The sequence below is a fragment of the Anoplopoma fimbria genome, chromosome 1 (assembly GCF_027596085.1).
Source record: "Anoplopoma fimbria isolate UVic2021 breed Golden Eagle Sablefish chromosome 1, Afim_UVic_2022, whole genome shotgun sequence".
Taxonomy (NCBI): Eukaryota; Metazoa; Chordata; class Actinopteri; order Perciformes; family Anoplopomatidae; genus Anoplopoma; species Anoplopoma fimbria.
Window position 1 is genome coordinate 14856078 of NC_072449.1, and position 13433 is coordinate 14869510.

A 13433-nucleotide genomic window follows, 5' to 3' on the forward strand; every position below is an offset into this window, starting at 1 on the left:
GTATGAAAGAATGAAATAGAAAAAAAAGGTAGCAACTTTATTGTATCGGTATCACACTAGGGTAATTGCATTGGTACTGGTATCGTAATTTTTTTAATGATAAACCATTCCCTAATATTTTTGACTGAAATGTCCTCCCAACAACTGGAAATCTCTGACTCAACGACCACACTTTAAATCTGAAGCTGCATGTATGTAAGGGAAGGCTGTTGCAAGGAAGGAAGGCAGAGAAGGGTCAGAAATGACAGGAAAACCCAACATTAAGTGTCTTAAACTGCGTTTATAGTAGATGCATGAGTTGAAGTCGGTCCTTCCATAGATATGTATTCTGTTGGTTTGGTGTTTTTTAGTTCTACATCAGATTTCACCTATTGATATCTCCACCACGACACTGGCTAAGTGTGAGTGTATTTACATTATTTCATTCATGTGATATACAGTAGAGTAAATCACATATGGAACTGGAGCTACATTTCACCTTGCATCATTACAGAATAAGAGTCAGATTTCCTCCCTTCACAGCGATCATTGCGAGCAGAAGGTTTACAGTGGGGATGTCTTTGTGTGAGGTGTGTTGCTTTGAAGGAAATGATTACTGAGATGATCTTAATGTTGACTTCACTGTCCACAACCACCAGGAGCATCTGGAACTTGTAGGAGAAAACACAAGCAGCCAAAGCTGACCAATCATAGCTGTTGTCCCCCTGCAAGCCACTGAACATGTCGCCAAGGTGTAGCTACAGCGGCTACTGTATGTAGCAGTGTAGACTCATGTTTATTCTTCATCTCACTTCTTCTCAGCGATGATGCCATGTTTCAAGATCTTGATAATTTACTTAATAAGTCAATTCATTTGAAGAGTTATCCTTTCAATCAAATTTGACTTGGTGAGAAATGTATTTCTCTTCATTTGACACTGTTACCATGAGAAGTAATTTTTCCAACAGCATTCCTAATAAATAAAGAATCTGATGAGGTGTGATTTATGTTACAGGCGTACACTAACCACTGTTCTTATTTTCTGCATGAATCAAAAACAAAACGTAAAAGAGGCATTGTCTCAAAAGTGCTGACATTTCTGGGTTTTAGAACTTTTGTTTCTATGAGCAGTGAACAGCTGTACTACTGGGTCTGAGCACAGTGTCTTGGTAAATTTGCAGGACTATCCCTATGGGCATCTGTTGGCTTCAAACAAAGGGCCTGTCAGATCCTTCAACATCTGAAACACTATGATCTTGCAACTCCGATCACAAAATGATTACATCCACTTTCCACAGGGATCGGCTAGGTGAACAGTGGTGTCTGAACTTCTGCTCTCTGTTTTTTATTCTTCACACAACTACTTCTACCATCACCAGACTTGTGAACAGACACACCAGCCACAACACAAATGACCCCGAGGAGAGACAGTCTGAAACTGTGCGCCATTATCCACACTTGTTCAGCTCATCTTGTCAACACCACAAAGACACAGAAAGACACAGCGTTCTTGGAGCGAGATCAGGGAGGCTGTCTGATGCAGCCTGGAGGATGCTACAATGAAACCTTCTGCACTGCCTTGGAGTCTGGCCATTTAGAACGGTTAGAAATACTTTGACCTTCAGTCATGGTTGGACAGCACGTTGTATGAGCTAAATCATTTGACCTTGTAGTGAACACTTAAAGGTCCTTAAATACTTCAAAACAACTAAGGATAGCAGGTTGGACAGTGGACGCCCACGTAGTTCTGTTTCGTTTTAGTATAGTCCCTGAGGTCCTAAATTTTGGGCAGATGACATAATTCCACAAGGCTCCTTGCAGTTACGTGGACGCAAAGTACACTTTGAGCTTTATATACAGTATAATCTATGAGACTTTGGGTGTGGCAGAAAACAGCAGGAATAAAGGTGGAAAGTTCCTAACACTTTGAGAAAAACAAAAGATCAAGGAATAAATAGACAGCCAAGACCTTGTTGTGAGGTGACACCATTCACCAGCGATCCACTGTGCTGACTATACCACTGCCAAAATACAGCAACTGAACTCTGTAGGGATGCAAAGTATAAAATAGCAGCATGAGTAGGACTTTGGGGGGAGGAGAGTGAAACGTGCACTATACACAGACCTAGAAAATGGAGTCTGAGATTTGTACAGGTTTCTACCCAGAGAAAACATAAAGAGAAGCGGAGGGAATCGTAGACAGGAGTTGAGTTGAGCGCTGCCGGGCAAAGTCTAAATTTAAACTGCAGCAGTCGGCCTTCTGTTGCTTAACTGTGGAGACATTCCCTGGCGGCATGACGCCATGCTGACTCTCCATCTGGGAGCCTTCTTCCTTCCTACAGGTGTGTATGTGTCTCTCTATCTGTCTGTGTGTGAGTGGGGAGTATATGAACTAAAATATTGACACCCCTATGTGAAGAATGTTCAGTCAGGCTAAAAGGTAAAATGATCAAAAGCAGGCAGCTTTATAACCCCAGACACCAGTTGAAATACAATCTTTGTAAATATTTTACAGAGTAAGTTGTGGCACTGTGTCGCAGAGGTGTGAATTCAGATTGCATCATATTGACAGTTTTATTCCAGTTTGATATTTACACACCACAGACTATGGATTCAACAATAGCTACATAGTTGCCTTCATAGGCTTTGCAATATGAATACATTGGATTGAATTGTACAGGTGCACCTAATAAAGTGAATAAGGTTATTAACATGAGTGGTTTTCGTTGACATATATATCTGTGGTCAAACACTCCATGATTATTATTATAAGGGCCGAAGCACAAAAGTGCCAGGGGCCCAACTGTGTCTCTGGGTATGGGATGAATAATGAATGTGTGTTCCACTTTCATTGGTATAACCCTCTGGCTTATGTGATGCCAAATTGCGAAATAAACAAACAATGATGTCATAGGTCATGTGACAATATGCTATTTTAGGCACTTTAAAAGGTAGGGGCTATGGAACAGACTCAGCTTTTATCTTTTTTGTGGACAGCGTTGCCATGGAAAAGCAGGCAATTTGCATGTTTCACTATAAAAAAGGAAGCTGTTGTAACTTGTCTTGAAATAGTCCAATCTGCACAAGTTTTCACAATCTGTGAGTACATCCCAAGTCTCTTGTTTGATATCTCCTCGCTACTCGATCCTCGCTTGAACAGGAAGTCACGAGGAGTGAGGAGAGATCTCAGAGGAGCCATGAGAGAGGACACATGAGAGCAGCCTTCATGGAAGTCTTTAACGTCCGACACGCCCCTCATTGGATATCAGTTATTGATTGGAAGCTGCAGCTGATATGACTGATCTGATATTTCTCAATATACTACGAGAGTTTATTAACAAACTGAAGACAGATCACAGATTAAACTCAAGTGTGTCACAAGTTTGATATGTTATTTTTCTGATTGATCATAAATGTTAATTATGGGTCTAAACAACAAAAGCACCACAAACAACTCTCTTCACTTTTTAGGAAGATTGGTCTTTGCTGTTATTTAACTTAATAACTTTTATTATGAATACAGTTAAAGTCAGAGAGAGTCTGTCTATCAGCAAGAAATACTTTTTACATAATTTATTGTCATTTCATGTTAGGCTGATCATTCCTGAGTTGGGTTTGATGAGTTACATTATTTACATTTTCAACAAAACATGTAGCCTGAAACATGGCTGTCTGTGTTTATGATACTCTGCCATCCTTTTCCATGTTTCACAAACACAGATGTTATCTGCTCTGGTGTTTGTCCAGGGTCATGGTCATGTCCTCTCTGCAGATACTCCTTGTGTTTGATCAGTAAACTTCTAGTTCTTGTGGTCATCTTTTCCCAGCTCAGATGTTTTGGGCTGCTTGTGTGTCATTTCTACTGAAGAGTCCAAAATCTGCCCTGTTCATTCTCTGTTCAGAGGAATCTTTTCTCTAATGTTATCCAGTCATTTTGGTTCATGGACTGTGTTTCAAAACAGCATTTTTTATGTCTGTTGGTTAACGCATTAGTATAATACCAAATGATTATGTACATTTTTTCACGTTTTCTCATTCCTACCCTTAAGGTACCTAAACACTGGAGCAGTAATATTAGCAAATGTTCTTCTTTTGTGGCATCTGATGCATCAGCATTTTGAATTCTCTAAAAACAGTACCAAGGTATAACTGTAAAGCACCAAACAATGAAAGGTGGATGGAACAAAGGTTACCTGTGTGTATGCAGTGTTGGTGCCGTCGGTGGCCTGCACCGTCAGGTTGTAGAAGGAACGCTGCTCAGCATCCAGAGGCTTGGCGATGATGATGGTGCCCACAGCCTTCTCTACGTCAAACACGCTGTCGGTGTTCCCACCTGCTCCACAGGAGGAGCACACAGTGTCAGCCATACAGACAAACTCTCAATACACACCAGTTAGGATGAATATGTAAAAAAAACACTAACACACAAACCAGAAGGTTTCATTTATGGACCAATGGTTTTCATTCATGTGCAACCATGTACTGAAATGCCAGAACATTCGTTTGGATCTGACATTCTGCAGTACATTTGCTGTTTTGCCTTTTTACTCCGACTGAGCGGCACATGAATGGAGACCATTGCTGCACACGCACTTCATTGATACTCTTGTGAGTGTGTGATGGTATAGATGAGGGAGGGATGGCTGCTGACACGATTAAGTCCCCCTCCCTGCCCCCCACTGACCCCCACCCCACCCACCCACCCCCCCCCACACACACACACACACACACACACACACACACACACATACAAACACACAACAGCTCCACACACTCTTGCAAACTGACAGTCAAAAGCACAACATCACAGCGACAGTGAAGCATGAGCACTGGCCATGCAAGCTGCATGAAGGACGAAATGTGTTCCTATTCCTCTGGGCTCTGTACACGTGGTAAACAGATTAAAAACATTTGGCCCACACAGGTTCAACATATGTGTTTGTGTTTGTCTGATCACCTTCTGTTTGTTTCTAATGAAAAGCTTCATATAATCTGAATCTGCCACGATCTGCTGTCTGAGAGGATGTCTATGTTGGTGCGTGTCTGTGATGATTTTGTGTGTGTTTTGTGTGTGTGTGTGTGTGTGTGTGTGTGTGTGTGTGTGTGTGTGTGTGTGTGTGTGTGTGTGTGTGTGTGTATGTATGTGTGTAGCGACTCAAAGGAATTCCTCAGTGGCGTCTCTGTCTAATAAATCCATGACCTCAGCGCAGCATCAGCCCGCCACCACTCAGCCAAGGCTTATTGTGTGTGTGTGTGTGTGTGTGTGTGTGTGTGTGTGTGTGTGTGTGTGTGTGTGTGTGTGTGTGTGTGTGTGTGTCCTCTGATTGTCTGTTTGTTGAGCACATTTGAAGAAGCCCAGCTTCCTCCCAGTTCACCGATCTTTGGATCACAGTTCTCTCAGTGAAGCAGCTCTGTCGATCTCTTTGATTCCCAGATGGATGGGGACGTCTGCACACATCACTCCATGTCTAGAGCACTAGTGCACTGGACTGAACTCATTCAAGAACTTCTTCTGTTGCTGTGACTAGTGGGGAGTTCACAATACGGATTGGGGTTCAATAGCATTTTACATGGATGTGAATACTGTATTAAATCTGCTTATTGATTCATTTATACTAATTACTGTCGGTTAAACTTTCAACATTTGTATGTAGCTTAAAGGGCCAGTTTGTAGCATTTCAAGGATTTAATGGCAGAAAATGAATAAAATATTCATTAGTATGATTTTATTAGTGTATATCACAATTAAACTATTGTTTCCTTAGCTCAGAATGAGTCCTTTATATCTATATAGTAAATGGACTCTTCTTGTTTAGCACTTTTCTAGTCTTCTGAGTCTTCTCTACCATGCAATGTGCCACCTGACCATCAGGAATATCTAATTATTCATACCCATTCAGGAGCAATTTGGAGTCAAGTATCTTGCCCAAGGTCACATTGACATGGACTAGCCAAGCCGGGGATCGAACTGACTATCATCTGATTGACTGAGCCACGGTCGCCACAGAAGTCCTCCACGTTGCATGGGCATGACCCTGCAGTTGGTCAGAATGGACAAACCAAACACTGGCTGAAGAGAGCTTTGACGTCTTTACGTGACGTGAGCTGCAGAGTGATAATCCTTGCTAACACTGACTTCTGACAGTGATATTCACTGAACGACACGTTCAGTGAATCATGTCCTGCATCGCTGAAGTGGAGATTGAATGTCAGAAGATATCCTGGAGCTGAATGACATCCTAGCCCCAGCACTAGCAGCATGCATAGTCTCTCCTCTGGTCAGGGTTCCTTTTCTAACAATGTACATAAAACATTGCACATCACACCAATCCTCGCTGCCCTTCACTGGTTTCCTGTGAGTTTTAGAAATTATTTTAAGATTTTATGGCTTGTTTTTAAAGCCACTCCCTATGAACCTGATCGCTCCTTGAGATCCTCTAGCAGGGCCCTACTCATGGATCCAAAATCCCTTTAGCTGTGGATCTCCCTGCGTGACATAACTCAGTATCTTCCTTTACATCTGTTCTTAAGATTCACTTTTAACTAAAGGCTTTTCCTTAACTGGTGGTATGTTGTTGTACCTGTTTACATTTTTTATTTGTTCTTTATATCGTTATCTTGATTACTTTGTTTGTTTATGCTGAAGAATTTTGTAACTTTGTTTTTATAAGGTGCTATATAAGTAAAGTTATTATTATCAAAGAAGGCGGGCGGAGGTTTTGAAAGATATCTCGGCATCACCACAGTTCTGCACTCTGCAGCTCACCATCCCACAGCCTTGGAAAGGGAGGAGTGAGCCATCCAACCTAATCATACACTTAAAGAAGAGGAGGGTTTGGCAAGAGTTCCACTGAGGCCGGAATAAGCCTCCCATCGGCTGACGGCAAATTACAGAGACAGAAAATCCAACAAGAAGAAACCATTTGCTCTGTTCTAAAATTGGTTTGCTCTGGCTGTCTGAAGCCGAGTTCATACTCATTGGCTTAACTGGACAGTTGTCTCACCACAGAACATGGTGATGTCTCACCTCAGCCTGCTGAGGGACAGAGAATAATCATGAAGCTTGATCACAGAGTTAACGTCTTACACCCTGCTGTCATACATTCATTCATTCATTCATTCATTATCTGTAACCGCTTATCCTGTTAAGGGTCGCGGGGGTGCTGGAGCCGATCTCAGCTGTCATTGGGTGAAGGCAAGGTTCACCTGGACAGGTCTCCAGTCTATCACAGTATCGACAAATAGAGACAAACAACCATTCACACTCACATCCACACCTACAGGCAATTTAGAGTCATCCATTAACCTAAGCTGCATGTCTTTGGACTGTGGGAGGAAGACGGAGAACCCGGAGAGAACCCATGCTGACACGGGAGAACAGGCAAACCCCGCTGTCATACATGGACTAAGACAATAAAGAAATGTTTTATATCTTGAAGTGACATGATTTTCTTCTTTCCTCAAACCTTTCTTGCACAGCCAATCATAATCAAAGAATAGGTCTAAATATGATGATTATGAGACGATGTTTGTCTGTCTGTCTGGATGGAACACAAGCACCTTCACCCTGCTGTGTTTGATGTTTAGAGGACGTGGTGTGTACGTGCAGATGTTCTCTATGTATTCTGCATTTTAAATCGGTGTGTGATGCTCGTCCTTCTCTACTCATCCATGTTTAATGTTTGTCTCTCGGGTAAACTACTCAGCCTCTATTGCCTCCTCTTTTTTTCTTGGACTAATGGACTGTATTCAGACAGCGACCACTCAAAGGGCTTTACACATCTCAGAAATGGCGGGCGCTGGTGTTCGGGCTGATGCAGGCTGTGGTGTGCTTCTTCAGGGTCAGCAGATAGTGGGAGATTTGTGTGCACGTGTGAACCTGCCTCTGAAAAGTGCTGCATGAAGGCAGCCATTAATCCCATAAGGAATGTGTGTACAGGTGCTGCTAACTACAGGTCATTAGAGGGAGCTGTCACCCAGGTAACCCTGGTGGTCGTTGCCATGGGAGCAGATAAAAAGGTTGTGATACCTTTTTACCAAACCTCCATCCCTTCAATGAACCTTGGCTGCAATTAAGTCCATAAATGTGAAACACACACACAGTGACACTGGACAAACACTAACACAGACTCAGACACACTCGTCCACTCAGGCTGGGCCGTGTGGTTGATTCCCCTCAGCTAACTGCCTCCAGACCTCCAAACGCAGGAATATGTCAGCAGCACTGATAAGAAGCACGGGAGGGATGATGAGCATCAATGAAAAAGACAAGGAAACTGAAAAGGAAAAGGAAAGGAAAAAAAGAAAAGGAAGTAGAGAGAAGACAGCTAACAGGAAAGGGGAAGTTGAAAAACGAGATACCTTCTGAGGAACAGTTCCTGCCACAAGCACTCTGCAGTATATAGAACATCTCACGGAAAGACCTGGGACCTTCCAGGCATGAAGCATTGAGGAGAGAGAGGAGAGAGAAGGTGAGACAGGAAGGACAGACAGGCTCGGGGGAGGAAGACAAGAGGATGGCGTAATGAGCAAAGGAGGTGAGGAGACAGACTGAGACAAGACGGGGACAGCAACTGCTTCTGATGAGCTGAACCTCGATCAAGTTATTGGTACATGGGCTACTGAAAAACAACAATGTAAAGTATGTATTACTATGATGGTCATATGAGGAAGTTTGTCACAGTAACAGATTGTTCTCATGGGATTTACCTACACTGATACTGATATTTCTGGATTTAAATAGCTGACAAACAATATCTAATGGACATTTAACAATTTATTGCCAAAGGAAAGTGTTCAATTAGCAACACATTCTCCACAAATGAAGCAGCTTGGTCAGTGGCATTAAGCTACAAAGTATGAAGCTTCACTAACGGCGTATAAATATACACTTGTCACAGGCATAGTGTCTTTTCACGTGACTAAAGGCTGACGTGACAAAGTGTCATCGTTTACTTTTGGTTTTGCGCAGTGAATGAACAGCGGTCTCCTGAATGAAAGTCCTGTTTTGTTTGACACCGCCTCCCCCTCCCTCCCTGCGTGAACTCTCTCTCCCTCTAGACTACGTCAGTAGATATGTGCGTCGCATTCACACGCTGACCAACCTGCGTTGGTTTATGCCTTGGGAGAGAGGAGTTTTGTTTTTTCTTAGGACAGAGAGACCACGGGTACACACTATGTATAAGATGGACTTTCCTTTTATCACAAGAAACCTGTTTTGCAATTTGGACATTGACAAAAATGTTTCTTACATCAAAACTAGTCATCTGATGAAGTCATTGAGCAGCACCTTCAGAGGATTATCTCTGAGACTATGACACTGGGCTACAACAAAGACCTGGGGAGAACAGATGAAAGTGAAGGCAGCAGAGATCTGAAATAAATTTAAAGACGCATCATTATTGATCTTCTTTTCAAATGCTTCATATTTTCCTAGTATACCTTGTGTGTTCGTAGATATATTTTCTGTCCGAGTTGGATGATAAACCTCTCACTGAGGGTGAAGGGGGGCTGCCTGAACCCTGTTCACATCTCATGGTTTCTTTTCACCATGACCTCATTTTATTTCTAGTTATTTTATACTTTATGCTTTGAGCTTTTTCTCAATACATACTCCAACACTTGATCATGACCAAGCCACTCTGCTTGTTATTCTCATATGTTTAACTGTGCATACACTCTTAAAATGATACGTAAATGTAGGCTTTACATTTATTGCATGAAACGTAAATGTTTTATATAAACACATTGAAATAATCACATATTAATGTAATTGTTTTTATTATTCCTAAATACAGAGGTGTACTTAAATACATATTTTGTATTTATATGCACTGTGTGAGGTGTTACAGTGTAACATTAAATGGGCCTTTCGGGAGGTTTACCAAATATAAACAAAGTTGATTCATATTGCCTCATTAATGCAAAGATCAAAAGTAGCTGTGATCCCACAGAAAGGCAGCATGCACACAGAAAAATCATGAAGGAAGAAGTGAGACCGAATGTCTTCAGAGGGATGACAGAGACAGTATGAAAGAGAGAGAGAGAGAGAGAGAGAGAGAGAGAGAGAGAGAGAGAGAGAGAGAGAGAGAGGAGACGACAGAGACAGTATTAAAGAGAGAGAGAGAGAGGAGATGGACAGAGCTATGGAGAGCCAGAAGGTATCTCCAGCTGGATACACACTGACTGTCACTGCTGAGTGACAACATAAAGGAGAGATGGATGGTGCATTATGAGGGCTGCAGTTGTTCATCTAGTGTGGGCTGACTGGAGCCCACAGAGCATGCATCACAGCTGGTGAACTACACAGGGTACACACATTATTGAATGGCATTACAAACTAATGGAATTAGACTCAAAAGTACTGATTATTAGAATTATTAAATCACTTTTACCACACCAGAATCGTCACTATACATAATGCGTAAAAATTGAGCTTAGAGCACTGGGCATGACATAATCTTGTTAAGCTGTTCAAGTGGGTGAAAGTGAACTTTGACGGATCCAAGGGATTTAAGTGCTCCACGTTGGGCATTTCTCATTTATAGAGGAATGTCACACTGGCTTTAAAATCTGTCTGAATGTTCTTTATTGAGAGCGAGCTAGTGCCTCCTCTAAGCAGAGGCATTATGAAAGGAACTGAATAAGTCATGAATAATACTTATAAATAACACTTCATCTCTTAAAGGGAAAAGTCCCTTCGACAGAAGAGTCTCAGGAAACATGAAGATACTTTTGTTTATGTTTGATCCTGAATTTAATCCATAAGAGTTCTCTATAGACTGCTAACTGTTTTCATTACCTTTCCTACAGGGCACACAGACCTGACAGCTGGGGAGGCTGTCACCATGGTGACTGGGATGGGCAGAGCATAACAGATCATGCAGAAAGGCCACAGTGTCTGAGCTGCACCTCATACAAACACCGACACACACCCGACCTCACACTACAGTGACAGATAGGGAGATTTTACCTGTGACGTCAAACCACAAGGGGGCGGAGCTCTGCTGCAGGGACACCACACCCACAATCTCTGCCACCTTGTCATTCTCCATGACGGTGAAATTATAGAATGGCTCATCAAAGAGCACTGGGATAGTTGAGGGAGGAGGTCGACGAATCCACTCAATGTGCAGGCGAGCTGTGGAGGATTTCTGAGGACGCCCGTTGTCTGTTGCTTTGATCTGAAGAGCACAGAAGTTAGATTGTAAAGCAAAGGCTCACCCAAGAGTCCGAAATATCACGTACTAAAACAGAGAATAAAGATGCATGGATATTTTTAGGAATTTAAATTCCTGTTTGGATGCAATTTGAAGGGAAATTGGACATCCCAAAAAGTGTCCCAAATCCAAACTAGTGGGCTGCACGGGCTGTGTAGTGGTTAGCACTGTCGCCTCACAGCAAGAGGGGCCTGGGTTCAATTCCCGGGCTGGACAACCTTCTGTGTGGAGTTTGCATGTTCTCCCTGTGTCAGCGTGGGTTCTCTCCGGGTTCTCCGGCTTCCTCCCACAGTCCAAAGACATTGCCCGTAGGTGTGGATGTGAGTGTGAATGGTTGTTTGTCTCTATTTGTCGATACTGTGATAGACTGGAGACCTGTCCAGGTGAACCCTGCCTTCACCCAATGACAGCTGAGATCGGCTCCAGCACCCCAAAATAAACATTTCGGTTAAATTATCACAAACCAGTTGACACACAATAACCATACAACTTTCAGAGTTTCCTTCGAGTTATGGGGGCCTCAAATAGTTCTAAATCCAGAACCAGAATGCATATTTTGGCATTAGGCAGGTTTCTTTCATCAACTGAATTGATTTGAATGCCAAATATAAGGTGAAAACACAAAATCCATGCAACAGACATTCTAGGTCCTAAAACGTTTTGGCGGTCATTCCTAATAGTTGATGAAGGTATGCATACAGTCAGAATGTCGTAGCTCCCTGCAGTGAAGGCCTTGCGTGAAGATACAACTGCAGTCTTGGGGTCGATGAAGAACTTCCCCTCCTCGTTTCCGTCCACGATGCTGTAGGAGAGGTCGCTGTTGGGCCCCTCATCACGGTCGTAGGCAAACACCCGATAGATGGGCTCGCCCTTCTTTCTCCGCTCTCTCTCTGGGAGTTTGACCTGGTAGACCTTCTCAGGAAATATGGGCTTGTTGTCGTTTTCATCCAGGACCTGAACCATCACCCACACTGTACTCTGCCTGGGACTAGGACCACCATCTGACACCAGCACCTGCAGGGGCATTGAGAGATTCAATTCAAACACACACACAGAAAAGGTGTTCCAATTCAGGGACTGGATCCTGGATCTGAAGATGCAGGGACAGGTTGAAGCCTGAATCAGACAGTCTGACGTCACTGAGATTTAAATAACGGTGCTTTCAGGTGAAACGGAGTAGATTATCTTGCCTTTTGACCATCTAAAGGTAAAAACTAAACTAACAATTTCTGAAATTACCAGTTGATGTGGATACTTCGAAAGCAATGTTATCTGAATATCTTACACATGTAAACAACTTTATGAACACTGTCCAGGTGGAGTACCGTTTACAGTGAGCATTCACTTGAGACAAAGCTGGATGTAGCCATGAACAAGTCTGGCCATTCACAACAGATAGAAACACCTTTGCTTTTAGACGTGTCTCATTTAGCTAGAAGTAAGACCGAATGAGCAGAGCTGAAACAATTATTAAATGGATGAATTAATCTGCAACTATTTTGATAATTTTTAGTTTTTCAACTTTTTCACTTGTCTGGCTGCTTTTCTCTGGTTTATATAATTGTAAACTGAACATCTTTGAGATTCCAACATGACATCTGAAGACATCCACTTAGAGTATGGGAAACCATGATGGACAGTTTCATCTGACGTTTTACACGCCAAATAACATTATCAGCAGATTCATCTATAATGCAAAAATAGAACTAATGACTTTGTAAAACACTTCCACTCTTCTACGGTAACCACAGCACCAGTCTGTCTCTGATGACTCATATGATGTAAAGAAAGGATTTATCTTCCTATGTTTGGACAGCTACTTCTGTAGCTGCTAAAATGATCAAGAAGGTGATCACTTCAAGGTGGAGCTAGCCGATAAGAGCTGCCAAGCAGGCTTTTCTCCTTTGTCCTTAATTCATATTCATTTTGTCAGAAGTGCAATCACTTTCAGCTTGTCACGATTTCACAACACAGCAGCAGTTCATTTCCCCTGTACTCATGGCTGGCTTCGTTTAAGTATACCATCTGTCATTTTAGAAAACGCCAGACATGAGGATCTGCAGTGATTGTGAAGAAAGAGTTATCCTTAAAATGGCTTGCTGGGTGCTGACTATGGAAGGCAAAAGGGGGTGGAGAGAACGTTATCATAGGAAATAAGAAAAACATGCTTGTCTACCTTTGATTTATTAAGTTTAATATTAAAAAAGTCATGCCATGTAAAATATATTTTAGTGT

At 42.3% G+C, this 13433-nt stretch overlaps 1 protein-coding gene across 2 annotated transcripts in view; it reads right to left on the bottom strand.

Annotated features, from left to right (window-relative positions):
* The window catches only part of fat3a (FAT atypical cadherin 3a), a 91833-nt gene that overhangs the window by 38409 nt on the left and 39991 nt on the right, over positions 1-13433 (bottom strand). Inside the window, exons 4-7 of one of the 2 annotated variants that reach the window (XM_054601966.1) lie at positions 11898-12212; positions 10952-11162; positions 8341-8409; positions 4173-4312 (exon numbers count right to left, since the gene is read on the bottom strand). In XM_054601966.1, coding sequence (XP_054457941.1) covers positions 4173-4312; positions 8341-8409; positions 10952-11162; positions 11898-12212 — 735 coding nt within the window. The remainder of the gene's footprint in view (positions 1-4172; positions 4313-8340; positions 8410-10951; positions 11163-11897; positions 12213-13433) is intronic. The other variant, XM_054601972.1, reaches the window with a different exon arrangement.